At 40.0% G+C, this 18,239-nt stretch overlaps 1 protein-coding gene across 1 annotated transcript in view; it reads left to right on the forward strand.

Annotated features, from left to right (window-relative positions):
- The window catches only part of Ccdc141 (coiled-coil domain containing 141), a 167,767-nt gene that overhangs the window by 58,038 nt on the left and 91,490 nt on the right, over positions 1–18,239 (forward strand). Inside the window, exons 4-5 of the mRNA XM_028763033.1 lie at positions 155–263; positions 4,002–4,255. Of these exons, the coding sequence (XP_028618866.1) occupies positions 155–263; positions 4,002–4,255 (363 nt within the window). The remainder of the gene's footprint in view (positions 1–154; positions 264–4,001; positions 4,256–18,239) is intronic.

Below are 18,239 nucleotides of genomic sequence, written 5' to 3' on the forward strand. Positions count from 1 at the left end.
CTCTCTCTCTCTCTCTCTCTCTCTCTCTCTCTCTCTCTCTCTCTCTCATTGAGTCAGCTAGATCATTAATATTTGAGAAAAATCCACAAGTATAATAATGTATTCTGTTGATTTTTTAAATCATATTCATGTCTTTCCCTGTGTTTTTTCATAGTTTGCCATAAAAATAGATGAAGCTGAAGATTTTCTGCAGAACCCTCATGAGTTTGAGAATGCTGAAGCCTTACAATCACTTCTTCTGCTTCATGACCGACATGCCAAAGGCAAGGCATAGGGTTTTCTCCTTCATCTTAGCTTTTGCAGATTTCAAAAAATGTTAATATAGGATTCTCATGAAAGGCAGTATTTGGAGTTTTTCTACTGTTTTACTTGGTTTGTTTCAAGAAAGGATAAACAAATTTGCTTTTGGCCATCTTCTGAAACAAAAGCAATACTTGTAGGTGATCCCAGGGAAGGTAGAAAGGGCCTGTGGAAAGTTGGTCTCTTTGTGTTCTAGAGCTTCATCCATGAGGACAAAGGCTGGTATGCCCCTCCATCCCCAGCATCTCTCAAGGTGCACAGTACCATGGATCTTGAAGCTAAACTCACTGGTCGAATTCAGGAAATGTTCCATCCAAGGGTAGATAAATGAAGACTAGCCTTTAAATCTCAACCATAAGGAAATTTTTCGTTATTTCAGTGAAAAAGAATGTAGATGAAAGTCCAGTAAAACATGAGGCAGAGTATTTTCAACTCTCTCAGAGTACCTAGTAGTAACGATTGAGTTTCAAAGCATGGGTTCATATGCCAAGTCTTCACCACAAGAATCTGGGAATGGCCAGGACTGATGTATAGGAGGTGTCATCTATAAAAATAATGTAGATAGGTGGTTGGGAGAATGTTCCTTTTCTTTTTTTGAAATGTATTTTATAATCTGTTACTGGGCCTGAGTAAAATGCCTTCATAGATTTATCATGATTTTTTATATTGTTAGTGTTTGTTTCATTTTATTTTGACTTTTACAAAGACTCCATGTAGTCAATATTTGTCACTTTTAACTTGATTTGATCCCCCAAAAGTTTGTATCCCCCAAAAGTTTTCCATAATGGAAAAGGAACAAAGCAATAAAGTGATTTTTTAAACACACACACAAATATGCACACATGCACACACATACACTGTATATTACTCTCCAACTCTCTAGAGAATAAAAGTTCCTCATTATTAATTCCTTGCTACAAATTTCTCAAAATAAAGTGATTAATAACTGTCTCGCCAGTGTAAATTTTTATGGCAGCCTACCAAATGCGTAGATGTGTTTTTCTGGTGATTTCTCTGTCACACCTGTCACTGTGAGATATAAACAGTACCAGTAGACTCAGCACTAAAGCATCAGCTGGCTGCTTTGACACAGCAGCAGTTATCTCACTGGGTCCCCTGAGGCTGAGCTGAATCACTTAACATTCCTGGTAGGAGGCTGGAAGAGACTCAGATCCAGTGACCAAGATGGGTTCTATGGCCTTAATTCAACCTCACCCAGCCAATGTGATTATCACACAACTTTACTCATGGAAGCAAAGTAACTTTACCCCATGGAAGTGGGGACTTTCCAGTAAACATTTGGTGAGGAAGAGAAGACTGTTTAATACTCCATTTTCTGCATTTGTTGGCATCTTCAGATTTAACAGGATCTGTGGCACAAAGGAGCCAGCTGACACAGATGCACCCAGCTTTTATTTGGAAGCCTGAGGCTATGTTGTCCTGGTATCCAGCTGACAATGAAACCATGTCTTCCTTTTCAGTGTAGTCTTTGAGAGTCTACTGAGCCTCATCTTGGGTTAACAAGATGGATGAAATGCTAGCTGAACACAGGAAACATACCTTGTCTTTGGTGGCAGAATTTTTGGATATTCTTTAAACTTTGTGTGTGATACTTGAAAGATTGTAGGGGCAGTGATCAAAAGAACTGGAGCCTAATGAATAATGCCCAGTGGTGGCTTCAAGAGCTTTGTTTTTATGAGATGAGATTTAGACTAATCAGCCTATTCAGTGGGACGTGATTAAGATGATATAATTTGAAGTGCACATTAATGCATAAAATTTCTGATTGCCAGGCAAGGGCTTTGTATCTATTATCATCATTAAATTTACGGGAATAAAGTGTGAGTTAGCAGTGCTAATAAATTTCTGAGTTGTTGAGCAATTGAGTTGTATAAAAGTGTATGTCCTGATGACAAAATATAGCCAGGAGCTATGATGAAACTTACCTCCAACTGTCCCTTTACTTCGCTTAGCTTCACCTGTGTGACCACTGTATCCCATTGCTTAGGTCAGAGCAGGATGACTGGGTTGAGGGTTCTGCCTTTTGGAATGTTTCAGAATGTTCCATCAGAGTACAACGCTTTAGATAGCTGAAGACTAACAGAGCCTCATCCATCTTTCCTTTGGAGCTAACATAGTCTTGTTAGTCTTTTTCCAGAAAACAGTTTCCTGATTGCTTTCCCATCTTCTATTTTGAATTCAGTGACATAGAAGAATGTTTCTGAAACAGTTCTTGGTGAGGAACCCAGGGTCCTGTCATCATATGGCACTAGGGTCAGTGGCAAGGGCAGTTATTAGCTGAACAGCCATACGTACTCTTACCTCCAAGACAAGAGCTATAAAGGAAAGCAGTGTTGTTCTATGGAAATGGTTAAGAGGAGTATTGAGTTCTGTTTATCCTTTGAGGAACTGACAACTGACAGGCCTGAATATGCATAGAATAGAGGTGGAGAGGAAAGGAGTTGAGGTAAATGGCATTCTTGTCAGAGGAAATAGGGGAGAATATAGAGGCAGGGGAAGTATAAATGTGTGAAGAATTTACAGAGGCAAGATGGAGCCTTTTGGAAAAGGAAGCTAGAAATTGGGTTGTGCCAGATGGGATAATCTACTTTAAGGGTTCTAGCTCTCCATTTTAAGGCAATAAAGAAGATGGAGAAGGAGAGGGAGAGAGAGAGAGACTATATACATTTCCTAAAACAAATGCCTGTTTATCTTAGACAGGACACTAATGATAGACTAAAGAAAACATTCATACATTTAGCTTGGTGAAATGATACGTCTATTGGGTTAACTTACGGGAGCAGAACGAGAAGCATCTTTAGGGAAGCCACCTCACCGGGGTGATGACTTTTAAAAGCTGCATTCCTGGAACTTTCTGCTGTATTTGCAGACAGATTTATTGAAAAGACTCTTGCCTAATAAATATTTACTGCTCACATAAGCCTCCCCCTAGAGAATGTTGTGGGTCTTATAACGTTAGAGCTCTTGGGTCTTGTAAGTTTAGTGAAGTTCCTGTACCTCATAAGTATTTTAGTTTCCTGAGTCTCAGGAGCCTTTCTCCTCCCTTCAGGAAGGATTGGGAGAAATACCATTTAGAACAAAGCATGCTTAAAAAGATCTCTGTGAGTAAGTGTAAAGAATGGGTGAGTGGGTTAGAGAAAGGATGCAGTCAAAAGAGTCCGGGTTGCAGGTGACACTTTGCATCAAGGGATGAAGAGAAGCAGATATGCAGAAAGTGGGATGGTAGTGTAAAATAGAAAAGTCATCAATGGTAAGCTAAGGGAAGCCATGTGTCAGAGAATTCCTGCTTCTGGCTTGTAAAAAGTGGACATACTCTAGGTTGTTTCTCCAATTGATGCTGATGTGTAGGTCTTCAAAGCACTGCTCTCCATCCTACCCACCCATCAATGCTCTCTCCCCAGATGTTTCTTCAGTTCTTAGGATTTAAAGCCCCGTTCTATAGTATACAATACAATCACTATAGAGGTTGTTAACTGGTGATCAATCCATTTGACAGACACGTGTTTGATCACATGGGATTAAAAAAACAGAATTTGCAAAGCATTTAAAATGTTTATACATCTAAATTCTTTTCAATATAGCTTTTCATTGGTATGTTATATACATATGATGAAGAACACAAAAACAACTGCATAGATGTCCACTACTATATTATTCTTTTCTTTCTAATTTTCTTCTAGAACTCTTAGAAAGATCTCTAGTCCTTTTAAACAAAAGTCAACAACTGACTGACTTCATAGAAAAATTCAAATGTGAAGGCTCTGCTGTGAATTCTGAGCTGATCCAGGGAGCTCAGAGCAGCTGTCTGAAGATCGACAGCCTCCTTGAACTTCTGCAAGACAGGAGAAGGCAGCTGGACAAGTACTTGCAGCAACAGCGGCAGGAATTGTCTCAGGTCCTGCAGTTGTGTCTGTGGGACCAACAAGAAAACCAGGTAACATAAATGGACATTGGATGAAGTCTCGGTATGGGCCAGTTGGTTATTATGTGGCCTTGTGATGTTCTGAAATGGTATCACAATTGCTGTGGTTGAATATGTTAATAACTAGCATAAGGGAACTTTCACTTAACTACCATGTAGCTTTCCTGAGTAAATATGCATATGAAAAATGAAGATTCCCACCTCTGCTTCCTTGTCATATTAACACTGCAAATGGAGGAATGAATAGGTGAACATTTGAAAATAAGTGTTCTATGATTGAATTTGCAATCTCCCCTCAAGATCATTACTTTGGGGCTTTTGATTTTTTTGAAGTTCAGAAATGTGAATTATGGTTTCCTGGGAGTCAGAAAGATGGAACTTTCAGAACTGTGCTAGATTGCTGCTGGTGCCATTTAAAACAATCTGTAAGTGTAAAAGAGAGATGGCTTTCCTTCAAGACTGGTCACATTCTTCCACAGTGGAAAAAGGTGGAACATTGCCTGGTGTCTGGATGTTTGTGGTTATAGGAGTTTAGGACTCTGTGGGTTTGCAGACTCAGTGGAGCTCATCATTCAGACTGGAGGCATACTGTAATCATTTCAAAGTTATGGTGGTCAAAGACCCTGATCAAATGGTTGGTATATTTACTGCAACATTTCTGTTTGCTTCGATCCCATGCTCACAGGTGTATAGATTCAGTGGCAAAAACCATCTGGAGGCTGCTTTACTGGTAAGGATGCATAGGAGAGGAATCTTTCTATGTTTCCTATTTCTATGGTGCAAACTAGAAGACAGACATACAGCTAGAAGGATATGTGTGACAAGAAGTTGGTTCTTATTTCAGGCAAAAAAAAGTATTTAATATCTAACATTTAGATTTTACTTCTGCAGCACCTATTATGTGCTGTTTCCTATTACAAGTGTTGCAGATACACAAAACAAAACTCAGTGTCATTTTTCTTAATGAATTTTCTTCTGTCTTTGATATTTGGTGGTAGGTAACTCTCACTCTAAGGGAGAGTGTCTGGCGAACACTAGGAAGTAGAATCTCTTAGGTCTACCCACTAGTTTGAGTAGAATACTCTCAGTTAGGACATTTAAAAATTGCAAAAGACTTTATTGGACTTGATTTACTCTTTTACAATAGAAAATACTGTGTACAGCTCTTGTCTGTGTACAGCTCTTAAAGAAGAATGTTGCTTTTACATAGACAAGACAGGGATGATTAAAGAAAGCATGAAAAAGGTCAGATAAGGCCCTGAGAAAAGATAGAGAGAGAAAGAGAAAGATGAGAGCTGGTATAAGAATTGTTTTTCAACCTCTCCATGGTTGTCAACCCTACTTCCTCCCATCGTGGGACCATTAGTTGGGTTATTTTTATTTATTTCTTTTGAACTCTGAGCCTTAAATAGGCTGAGTAACTTTGTGAAACAACAGATAGATAATTTGGTAGTAAAACCTGTTCAGATACATTATCATAAGTTAGCTATGGAGGACCACGAGACTCAAGATGAGGTTGTTACTCTATCCAGGGTGTTCTCAAAATCCATCTCCACCCAACCTAAAAGAGGGGACTTCCGCCCCTAGACCAAGCAGTGAGGGGCCACCCAAAACCCCCTCTGACTGGAGATCTGAATTCTTGCTTAGGCTGCGAGGCTAAGCACTGCAAGGGAATATAAATAAAAGTTAAAAATATCTCTCTGGGTTCCCTGAGGGACAAGCCTGACTGCATAGGGGTTCATGTCTAAAGTATCTCCTCTCCAGGAAAAAGACATCAGGATGGGTATGGCCCTCATGCCTCACTGGACAATGACAGGGGAACCGGAGCCATTACAAAGTCCTCTTCAATTACTGGAGGTCAGGCCTCTATCCCCGCCTTCACAAGATTAGAATCGCCACAGCCCTTCTATACTTAGAGAAAGGAGGAGATGTCAGGGGAAGCCCTGCTTATACACTGAAGGCCTAAAATCAGCCATAGGCCTAAAATCAGCAATAGGGCTGTCATACATGTATGCTAACACAAAGTCTTGGGTCTCTGTGGAAAAACATTGAAACAGATGGCTATAAGCTATTGTAAACAGGCAGCTTTTGTGGAAATTTACCAGTCTGAGTAGTCATAGACCTTGTAAATAGGTAGCCTTGGCAGATAATACCAACTTAGATAAGGACAAGTGAATCATAGGCAGAGTCATAGTGACCTGTCCCCTGAACCTTCACCCAGCTAAAACTCTGTCCTGAAAGATATCTGTACCCCCCTGAACACTCACGCTCTGGTGTCATCTCCTTCCCTACACCCTGCATTTTTGTGTTTATAATCTCTGTGTGAATAAGTAAAGATTAAGATTTGATCTAAAAATAAATTTGAAAAAAATTGTCACCAGGATTCTTAAGGTGTATCTCCACATGCATAATCAGTGTCATTTGAGAACTACTAAACTGCATGATGAGAAAGTCACAAAATAAGTGAACAATGACAGGTTCTATTTGAAAATCCAGTGGGATATGAGAGTTGGCATTGCTTCATTAACCCGATAAGCCTCTTGCAGAAGCTGCCATAGGTTAGAGACCCAGTATAGACCCCTCCAGCCATATATTCTACTTGTGTTCTGTTACCTTCTCTTACAGGCTCATCCTCTCTGTAAGCTACCTCTTCTGGCAACTCTCCTGATGGCTCCTGCCTGCTTCTGATGCTGTACTGCCTGCTCCTCTTTTCCTGATCCCGTCTTTATCCCCATCCCACCTTCACACATGTGTTAGTTAGTGCAGTCATCTTTCTCTGATGATGGTGATTTACCAAGATAAGCATCCACTCAAAACTGCTCATTAAGTAAATGTTCCTGAGTTTTTGTCTTCCCTGTCACAAGCAGGTCCATTACAGCTCACTCTCTTCCTTCACCCTTCCTGCTCTCCCCTTCTCAATTTATCTTCTCTGGCATCGAGTTCTCTCTTAACTATGACCTGCCACCATGTTCCCAGAGTGACTGTCTTTTTAAGGGAATTTCTCCGTGATCGTTTTCTTCTTAGATTCACAGTTCAAACCCGACTCTGTTTTCAGGACAGATAGATGTTCTCATGTACAGAAGGTCGTTGCTCATTTGGATTAACCTTCCTCTCCAAAGAAAAACCTCATCTAAGAGCATTTTGCTAAGCAAGAACAATTGCTCCAATAATGGAAACATAGCTATAGGAGGCTTTACTTATTTCTTATTTTTGAGATGGTAATTTTGCCTTCCCACTTCGTTGCTACTAAACTAATCAGACACTTCAATCCTGCAGTATAAGCAAAATCAGAATTCAGAAAATTCTAAATGAAAATACACTAGCTCAATTATATACTGAAGGAAAATTGAGGTTATCTTGACAACCTAGGGAAACTGAGATATTTGGTGATAGGTAGAGTCAGGTATTGTAGGTTTACCTCCCCTCCTTTCTCCCTCCTCTCCCTCCCATCTATCCCTTCCCTCCCCTACTCTCCTCTTCTCCTCCCTTCCCTCCATCCCTCCCTCTTTTGGAGGTTGGATTTGGAAAGATACCCTTCATTTTTTTTTTAAGAGAAGTTTTCAGTTGATAGCGCAATTGAGCAGAAGGTAGAGAGTTTCTATACATCCCACCCCAGCAACCATATTATCAGCATCCTCTACCTGAAGAGGACTTTAGTACCACTGATGTTCAAACATTAAGACATCATTATCATCTAGGGTACTATATTCACTGAGGTTCAGTCTCGGTGTTGCATATTGTGTGAATGTGGGCAGATGTATAATGGCTGATGTCTGTCATTATAATACGATGCAGAATAACCTGACTGCCCCTCAAGTCCTCTGTGCTCTGCTAGTTTATTCCTCCCTCACCAGCTGTGTACACCAATCTCTTTTACCTAGATTGTCTGGTTGAAATCATACATTATGTAGCTTTTCATGCTAACTTACCTTTCACCCAGTAATAAGCAATTAAGTTTCTTCTCTATCTTTGCATGACTTGATAGCTGATGTCTGTCTAGGGCTGACTAATATCCCATTGTCTGCATATACAACTGTTTATCCATCCATTCACTTGCTAAAGAACATTTTAGTTGCTTCCAGGTTTTGGCAAGTGTGAATAAACAGCCATATGTAGGTTTTAGTGTCAAGTTATATTTCAGTTCATTTGAGTAAATAATAAGGAGCATGTGTTGGACAGTGTGCTTAGAATATGTTTACTGTCATCCAAAGTTAGCTATGTATTCTGCCAGCAATGAATAAGATTGCTGTATTCCATTTCTCTGCCTACAGTGGATTCTATCAGTGTTTTGGATTCTGGTCTCTCCTGTAAATATATAGTAGTATTTCATTCTAGGACCTTATCTTTAAGCTGAGAATAGTACAAAATCGGAAAGTTATTCTAAAAACAAAATGTAATAGAATGCACAAATATATAACACACACTAGTTTCTTTGCTTTCTCTATTCAGTTAGATGAATTCCTTCCCCAGATTTAGTATTAGTGATACTACACACACCGGGCCCCCCTGATAGTATGCATTGTTAGATGCCCTATAGGCCTAGTAAGAATATATATTTATGGAGAAGATGATGGATCTTTCATTTGTATTCCATTCCTAACAGTCCTGAACCAAAGCTAGTATAATTATTATATAAGAATAAACACTGCTGAAATATAACTCACTGATAAGTAAAATTGTTATTGCCTTAAATAAAAGGTTTAGACTTGTGCTCTTAAAACAGTCCATGGTACATTTTCTCTTGCTAACTGCAGTGCAGCAGCAAGAGCAATTAATAATAACTATACTTCATCTTATAAGAACACACATCCTCGGGCCAGACTGCTAGATGGGTTTAAACTATGGCTCCACCATTTATCAACCAAGTAACTGAGCCATTATTTAAATTCTATGAAATTCTATTATCTCTAAAAATGTATATAATAACAGTAATCACCTGGAGTCTTATTACAATGACCAAATCAGTTATTATATGTCTAGTACTTGGGATAGTCCTGGGCACATAGTAACTACTGTATCAGCGCTTTTTGTCTTTGTACCTTAGAGGGAGAGTATAGATCCAACATAATATCCAAACTACCCAGATCAGGTAAAGATTGGGTCTTGGACTGAAGGACAATCTTGTTACTTAGTTTGGATTCATACAAGTAAAGTCAAATAAGCAGCTTTTATAATCTTAATAGCCATATTCATTGATGCACACTCAATTACAGATTTTTTTAAAGGCACTATTCCCCTAGCTTATTACATACTAATTTTCATGTGTTGGAAGTATGGAAAGCACCATTCATTCAGATGATGGTGGAAGCATTTGACGTATGGTCTGCCATGTTAGACTTTCATTCCAGCACAAATGTAGTTCATTTATGAACATTACATACATTCACACACACACATACACACACACACACACACACACATATATATATATATATATATACATATATATATGACAGAAAAACATAAGCAAAACCAAAGGAGCGCAACTAAAGATACTATATTGTAATATGGCTTTTATGAATTTGGCCACATCATAGATATATCCTTGGATCAAAAGTAGAATACAAAATTTGATGAGTCTATAATATTGATAACTTAAGCAGTGTCTCCTTGGTGAGGAGGTAGAGCCTCTCCAGTTTCATGGTGCTATAAATAATTAAGTGTGCTGTCTTGATTGTTATCAGTCTAAGTAGACATTAATGTCGCATCCAAAAAGCTTAAAATGTTCTGTTCTCAGTTCTCTAGATGATATAGTGCCATACTTTGCAGCATGGACACCAGATTGAGAGATTGCTAGGGAGTCAAGGAGAAGAACGTGGTATTTCTGTACAGCATACAGAATCCTAGAACATGGTGGATACATACTTCATAAGGGGAGAGACTTGTCCATTCTGTGCTTGTTTTATGGAGCATAAGGACTGTGAACAGATACATTAATAAAATGGCAGCTGTCAGTCATTCTAACCACTTAAGAAAAAGGGAAGAGAGGTGACTAATCAGAACAAAGACTACAGAGTCTGACCATCTGAGTCATTTCCTCTAAGGATTATTTGAGACAATTGATACTTTTGTGACTCTGGATGCTTGTGGCCTGATGCTTTTGAAAAGGTCAGTTAATTCTCTTTGGGGCAAGGAAGTTATGACCAGCATGATAGGAACTAAAGATGTTCATTGCTTACAGAGGAAAGTAAATGAAAACAAACTCCCTTTCTGTCTTATTCGGGATGTGATCATCTGAAAAGCACATTCCCTGGGCGTTCCCTGTATCACCATTTTTCATATGGAAGACAATGTGCATGTGTTTCATGTGACAGATGAGCAACCTGCCCTTTCTCCTCAGCCATAGCAGCATCTTAGTTTGCAGATAATCTGCCTCATTAATGAAAATCAGAAGCAGTGTGGAGTATTTTGTGCATAATTAATTATCTTGGCAAGAAGATTTATGAATGTAATTTTTCTCAATTGTTCCAATCAGGCATAAGTGAGGCAAACAAATATACTAAAACTAAGTTATTCATGGCCTCTTTATGTAAGGCAATACCAAGGGCGTCTAGGAGAATTAAGATGCGGGCAGGCACTCTGGTTTTACTACTCAGGGTGCACCTATGTATATTTGTGTATGTTTTTGCAAGGAGGGGAGAGTGACAGAATTCACTGGGAAGGTTTTATGGTTCATAATGTGAGGAGAACGCAGCCATTATCAGACACTATATTCCCTATTAGCTGCCAAGGTGGCATCTGAGAGGCTCTGTAGATGGGTAGCTTCAGTGCTTGTAGTCTTGCGCCTATGAGGCATCTGCAAAGCTTCTTTGTGTATGAACACACACTTGTGTTTATTTGTGTGTTTTCTGGTACATGCTGCTGCCTTCTTTACTTTAGAGTCTGAATGAATGGCCAGCTTAAGTTAATATGAGATAGCATAAACAGAATTAAGAGGCATAAAAAGATTCTTCTTTAAATACATTTTTCTAATATTGTCTGCTATAAGGCAAAAATAGGGGAGTAGGGGAGAGTTATAATTAGCTTGGTGGTATTGGAATCTGGGAGTTTGGTCCAATAGCAGACATAAATAACAATCCATATGTAGTTTAAAACTTATCACAGAATTTAATTTTGACACGTTGGCCATGTCTGAAATTCTTTTTTAATTCTTCTTTAGCAGGAAATGCAAAATATCTTAATGTTTATAGGAGAAGCTTGCAGTTCTGAAAGCGATAGACATTTGCTGATTAGAATGCAGACCATCATTGCTTTCAGGCTGGTCAAGGGCTCCAGCACAGGGACTCTGGGGCAGAGGGCACGGATACCTTTCTAGGCTTTTATACTTATTAGCCTCTGTGTACTACTTTTCTTTGTGTAAAATGAGGCTAATTATGGTAGCTATCTAGTCACTTGTTATAAAAATAAAGCCATAATTATGTATATAAATATATGAAATACATAACGCTTAGAGCATTACTTGATATATAAATGTTCAATAAATCTTCAAGTATTCACTGTATGTCATTTTCGAGCTGTAGTAAGAGCTGGCACAAAGCTACCCTCTAACCAGATCCCAGCTCATGTCTAAACTGCTGGATGAGTTAGCCTCACCCTATGTGCGAGACAACAGAAGCCTCTGGGTATCTGGCCTAGTTCAAAAATCATCCTTCTCTGTAAAGTAGTTAAAAATCAGCTTCAATTTCTGTGAAGAGACACTGCAAGTTTCCAGAGTAACTTATGAGAGAAAGCATTTAATTGGAGCTTGCCCATAGTTTCAGATGGAGAGTCTGTGGCTGTTATGGTAGGGGATCATGACCACAGGCAGGAATGGTGCTGGAGCAGTAGCTGAGAGCTCACTTCTAATTCATAGAAATTAGAGGGGCATAGAGCGGGGCCTGGCCCTGGCTTTTGAAACCTCAAAGTCTATTCCAGGTGATATACCTCCTCCAACAAGATCACACCTTCTAATCCTTCACCTACTGGGAAGGAACCCTTCAAATATGTAAGCCAATGGTGGGGCATGGCATTCTCATCCAAACTACCACAACCTCTTTAATTCTGTCTTTTAGCTATTTCTTTAGCTCACTTATTATACCTGTTATGTTGGACCACATGTTCATTAAATTCATTTTGTCGCTTTTATAAATTGCCCATACTCAGTCCTGCTGCAAAATATTAAATGAAAAATTCCAGAAATAGACAAGCCAGAACATTTAAATAACATTTTTTTTACAGTATATTACTGTAGTAGTTCCATTGGGGATGTGTATATTTTCAATGGGGAAGTTCTTCTAACAACTAGGGTTAGAACTAAAGCTGTATATGAAATCTACCAAGTTGTCTGACTTAGGAGTGGGGATGGTGATGTGACAGAGTCAAGCTGTGGTCTCAGTTCTAGCATCTGCCTCTCTATCTCCACACAGGGGTAGAGTTGTCCAGATCTCCAGGTTCCTAAGAGTGTGTCTTAGTTAGAGATATTATTTCTGTGATGAATACCATGAATAAAACAACTTGGGGAGGAAGGGACTTAATTGGCTTATACTTCCACAACACTGTTCATCATCTAAATAAATCAGGGCAGGAACCTGGAGGCAGGAGCTGATGCAGAGGCCACGGAGAGGTGCTGCTTACTGGCTTGTTCCCTATGGCTTGTTCAGCATGCTTTCTTGTAGAGTCTAGGACCACGAGCACAGGAATGATACTACCTAAAATAGGCTAGGCCCTCACCCATCAATCACTAATTAATAAAATGCCCTTTAGACTTGCCTGTAAGAAAGAAGGCATTTTCTTAAATGGGATTCCCTCCTCTTGGTTGATGTTGGCTTGTGTCAAGTTGACATAAACTATCCAGCACAAAGTGGAACTAAGTTGTGTACCTATGCCCTAGGTACCTTTAGCCCTATGATTCATATTGTATAGGACTCTATCCCCTTTCTTGAATAAAGAGTTTTTCCATTGCTCTGAATTTCTCCACAATGAGCTAAAGGGGTTATTAAGAAAAATAAAATTCAGATCTAGAGACTGTTTTATTCACCAGACCACGAAGCTTAATGTTATCAAGTAGGTGTAGCTAAGGAGTCTCCCTAAAAACAAAAACAAACAACCCTAGAACTTGAGGGCAATGTGGAAAAGGAAATGGCCCTTGTATCATTATTTTTGGAATACAGATTGGAGAGGACATTATATGCTAATATAAACAGAATAATTAAGTAGATGGCTTTTTAATTTAAATTCTAGGTAGGGAGATTATCTGTGAGGGTATTTATAAAGTAACCAGTTTTTCTCATGACAAGCAGTCCAGCTGCCTGCCACCTGTCACCAGATGCCTAGGATTTGAGAATCTGAGGAGATAATGATACTTTCGTGCTGACTTCAGTAATTTGAGAAAGGCTTCCAAATTCTGCAAAAGAATGTGACTGTTGTCGTCTTCAAACTTGAAACTCGGCCCCCAGATAACAGGCTAAAAATTGTATCAATCCCAAAATGTTTCTAAAAATAGAAACTCAGTACAAAATTTTGGCAATATTAAAAGAAGACATTGCAATAGATCTAGTTTTCAAATTCAAAATTGGCTTCACTGAGATTCCATAATCAGACACAAGTGGGACAAAGTGATTTAGACTGTCCCATTCTGCTGCATGGACAGGTTTTATTTATAGCCAAGGAAAAAGGTGACCTGGGCAAAGAACAAGTGTCTTCTACAGAGATGTCTGGACGGATTACTCATAACAGTTTCATTTGAAGGTATTTGAATGGTTGGCTTCTTGTGGTTGGCTGAAACACCACCCCTTGTGACAAGTGTAGGTCAGCCTGTTTGCGCATCTAGCTACAATCCTCTGTGTATTGGGAAGCCAGATTAGACCAGCACAGCAAAAAATCCAACTCATGAGTCCTGTGGTACAGAATCAGCACTCTGTCACCTCTTCTGGTGGACATTCCCACCTGACGTGGCAGGTGGGTTTCTCGAGTCTGCTTCAAGCCTCCTTAAGCACACAGCACATTTGACCAGACTGCCTAATGCAAGATAAAGACAACTGTTTCCTCTGCTCTAAGCAAAAGAAAGAAGAATCAAAGTAGACACTGGAACTGCGACACTTACTGTAATTGCAAACATGTTGGTGTTTCTGGTATTTGGATGGAAGACTGTCAAAAGGGCTTGGGCTGAGGAAGATAAAAAACAAAACAAAACCCCAGAAAACCTGATGCCCTTTTTATTCTTTGTCAATTCTTTTTTTTTTTTTTTCTGAACAGTAGCTGGTTCTGTGCCAAGAGCTGTTCTGTACAAGGAAGAGAAAAACCAAAGTAATTTAATGAAGAGATCATTATTTTAAAAATGTGTTTCTGTTAAGATGGTTTGAAGGCTTTGTCTTTTTCTAGCTTGCCTCTCCTAGAATAGTTTTAAATAAAGGTAAAAACTAATCCTCATCTCAGTTTCTAGAACAATTTGCAGAAAAGAGAAACAGGTTGCTTGTGGCTGCCTGGTGCATGGTTTCTGGCTTCCACGGCCCTTTCACCTTTTTCTGCTTCCAGACTTTTCATCTTTGACCTTCACAGGACATTGTCTGTTGCTTATGTCCTCTGTGTTTTAGACTGTGTATCATTTGCAAAAATAGAATTCTCAGTTTGGGTGCTGCTGGTCACCTCTGCCATGGCTCATGTCTGAGGGCTTGACTCAAATGTTTCCACTGCCTTCTCTAAGTGCAGTTTCTTTGAGACCCCTGATGGTGCTGTCATGTCCAAATCAGACCCTATGGCCGCAGCCTTACCTTACGGTTTTTGTTTTAAGAATGTTCTCAGACATGGACTTCTCCAGAATCCTTTGTTTCAATAGAAGGGTGTGATGAGAAGAAAGATAATGCTGGATCAGAAAGCATGGAGTCCGACCAGGGCATTACTGCCTCCAACCCTCCTCACCGGCTGCAGGAACGTGGGCTAGTGATTCACCCTATCTTCTCTCTCTTTCCTCATTGGTTGCCTCACTATCTTCTCTCCTTACTTTCTTCATTCATTTCTTTCAGTAGGCATGGTGGAGGTAGAACGTTCAGCTGATAAACCCTTCCTTGTCCAAGGCTAGCACACACAGCAGTCTTTAACTTCCTGCTCAGTTCTTAGTCTGGTTCACCCCTCCAATTCTTATACACCCTCAGTTCATCACACTGAAACAAACCGAATCTCCTCCACTCAAAGAAAGCAGGGTGGGTTTTTTTTCTATTTTTTATTGGATATTTTCTTTATTTACATTTCAATTGTTTTCCTCTTTCCAGGTCTTCCCTTCAGAAATCCCCTATCCCATTCCCAGCCCTGCCTCTATGAAGGTGCTCCTCCACCCACCTACCCACTCCCGTCTTCCCGCCCTGCATTCCCCTACACTAGGGCATGGAACACTTCAGACCCAAGGGCCACTCCTCCCGCTGATGTCCAACAAGGCCATCCTCTGTCACATATGCGGCTGGAGCCATGGGTCCTTCCATGTGTACTCTTTGGTTGGTGGTCTAGTACCCGGGAGCTCCAGGGGAATCTGGCTGGTTAACACTGTTGCTCCCCACATGGGGCCGCAAAACCCCTCAGTTTCTTCAGTCCCTTCAACAAGTAAGCAGTTTTTAAAAGACTGAAGTGAATATTTCTGCTGTATCTGCAGAGGTATCTAAAACCATCTTCCAATACTTAGCTGATGAGATCAGTCAACATCTGTAAAAGATTCCTTAGATCTTCTTTATGACAACGTGGAAGTCCCTGAATGTTTACTGACGGATAACTCACTCCGCCCTTCTCCTGGCTCTGCTGTTTAAATTCTCCTTAATTAAATCTGAGTCAGTCTTCAAATTTACACTTAACAACTAAAGATACTCTGAGTGCCCTTGGCTAACACAGCCAGCCAAGTAAAATATAATGCAATGGATATATATGACTTTAAATATCCCAGTGGTCATAGAAGAGTAAAATAAGAAGTATTTAAAAAGTAGAAAGCCACATAAGAAGTAAAAAAATATATACATTATTTACCTCAACATATCCAAACATCATTTTGATAGACAATGAGTAGTAATATTGCTAATGAGGTATTTGCTCTTCTTAAAATATCCAAAGCCCATATTCTCTGATATGCAGCTAATACTTGCAGCTTTTTTCAGGTTACACTAATCATAACCCAGCTAGTGTGCTGCTGGTAGTTACTCTACTGGGCAGTGCAAGTCTACCTACCTGGCAGAATTTTTCTGCCACTCTTCTTAAACCTTAGAGATAATTCTTAATTTTTATTAGCATCCCAATCTTCCTTCCTCCCTCCCTCCCTCTGTTCTTCCCTCCTTCTTTCTCCTCCTTCCCTCTCATCCTCTCTCCCTTCTTCCCTTTCTCCCTTCCTCCCTTTCTCCCTCCCTCCCTCTCCTTCCCTCCTTCCCTCCTTCCCTCCCTCCCTCCCTCCCTCCCTTCCTTCTTTTCTTCTTTGCATCTTTATTGACTCACTTCTGTCCGTCTTTACCAATGGATTGTCTACATCCAATGGATATCTCAGGCACCCAAAAGATCTGTCTCATATCTTCTCTGACTCAGTCCTGCCTCCTTTAAAGACCTAGAAGCCATGTGGTTAACATGTGGTTAACAGAGTGGTTGTAAGTACATGAGTTGAGTCAAACTGGATCGTAGGCACTGAGACAGGCAAGGGAACGTTTTCGTTTCTCCTCTACCCTACTGATTGATACACAGAACCAATTTCCAGTGAGCTCTCTGGGTTTTTTGTTTGTTTGTTTGTTTGTTTTGTTCTCTCTTCGTCCCCACATGCCTCCTATTCTGCAGAAGTATTCACTGGCTGGACTCATCACTCAAGCTTTTTGGACAGCAACTGATGCAATTTAAAGGCTTATAAAAAGAACCCTTGGAATAGCTGTGCAGCTGTCTGTAGTAACTACTTGTGGGATGTAATGAATGATTGACTGGGTATCAGAGCATTGTGGTGGATACTCTTGTGGTTATTTAGAGTGTCTTATTTTAGCCTGAGAAGGACTCTGAGCCCGTTTGTGTGCATCTCATAGCACAGGTGGTGAGTGTGATCTATGAGACGGCTCATATGTCTGAATGCCTCATGATGAGATGTAACATGCTAATGATGATCTACTTACTTCAAGCATTCATACCAACTTGTGTTTCTCCCTGAAGTGTATCTGGTCAGAAAAAAACCAGTGTGTAGATCTAGAGAGTCATATGTCTTGAAAGACAGGATGGAAGATAATGAATATCACCATAGTTTTCTACCTCCAGAGCACTGCTCAGTTAGGAGTAGTAGCTTTTGAAGGGTGAAACATTGTCAGCCAGATCTACAGGGCGAAGTCAGTCAACACCAACACCGTTTAAAAGTCAAAACAAGCTGTTTCAGCAGTGCAGACCTTCAATCCCAGTAAGTGGGGAGCAGAGGAAGGCAGAGCTCCATGAGGTGGAAGCCCACCTAGTCTATGTGCCATCTGGAGCTATATGCTAAGATCCCATATCAGGAGGAGGAGGAGGAGGAGGAGGAGGAGGAGGAGGAGGAGGAGAAGGAGGAGGAGGAGGAGGAGGAGAAAAAAAATCACAGAATCTCTCTCTCCCTCCCTTCTAGGTTTCATCATCTCTGACATGTGTTAGATGACAAATATTTGACTCACAAATTAAATAGGATTATCTGGGGCTTCAGGCTTCTCACCTGTTTAGGGAGATTAATGAACACCTGCTTCCTCCTTTGTTTCATTCACTCAGTGTCCATATTAGCTGGCTCACAATAAAACATTCTTGAGATGTCTACCTCCACCCCAACTTTAGCTAGGAATAGAAAACACTCACTTCTGGTCCTCAACAACAAAATAATCTCCAGGAGTTAGTTATTCTCATGCGCTCTTTGAGGAAAACCCCCAAATCACCCTTCAGCTCACATTTTTTGTAAACTGGCACTATTGTAAAAAATTATTTTATATAAAAGTAAAATAAAATTTTAGTGTTCTTCTTTAAGTACCCTCCCTGAGTTCTCCTATGTACTTTGTACTTATCT

The sequence above is a fragment of the Grammomys surdaster genome, unplaced genomic scaffold (genome assembly GCF_004785775.1).
Source record: "Grammomys surdaster isolate TR1022 unplaced genomic scaffold, NIH_TR_1.0 136, whole genome shotgun sequence".
Lineage (NCBI taxonomy): Eukaryota > Metazoa > Chordata > Mammalia > Rodentia > Muridae > Grammomys > Grammomys surdaster.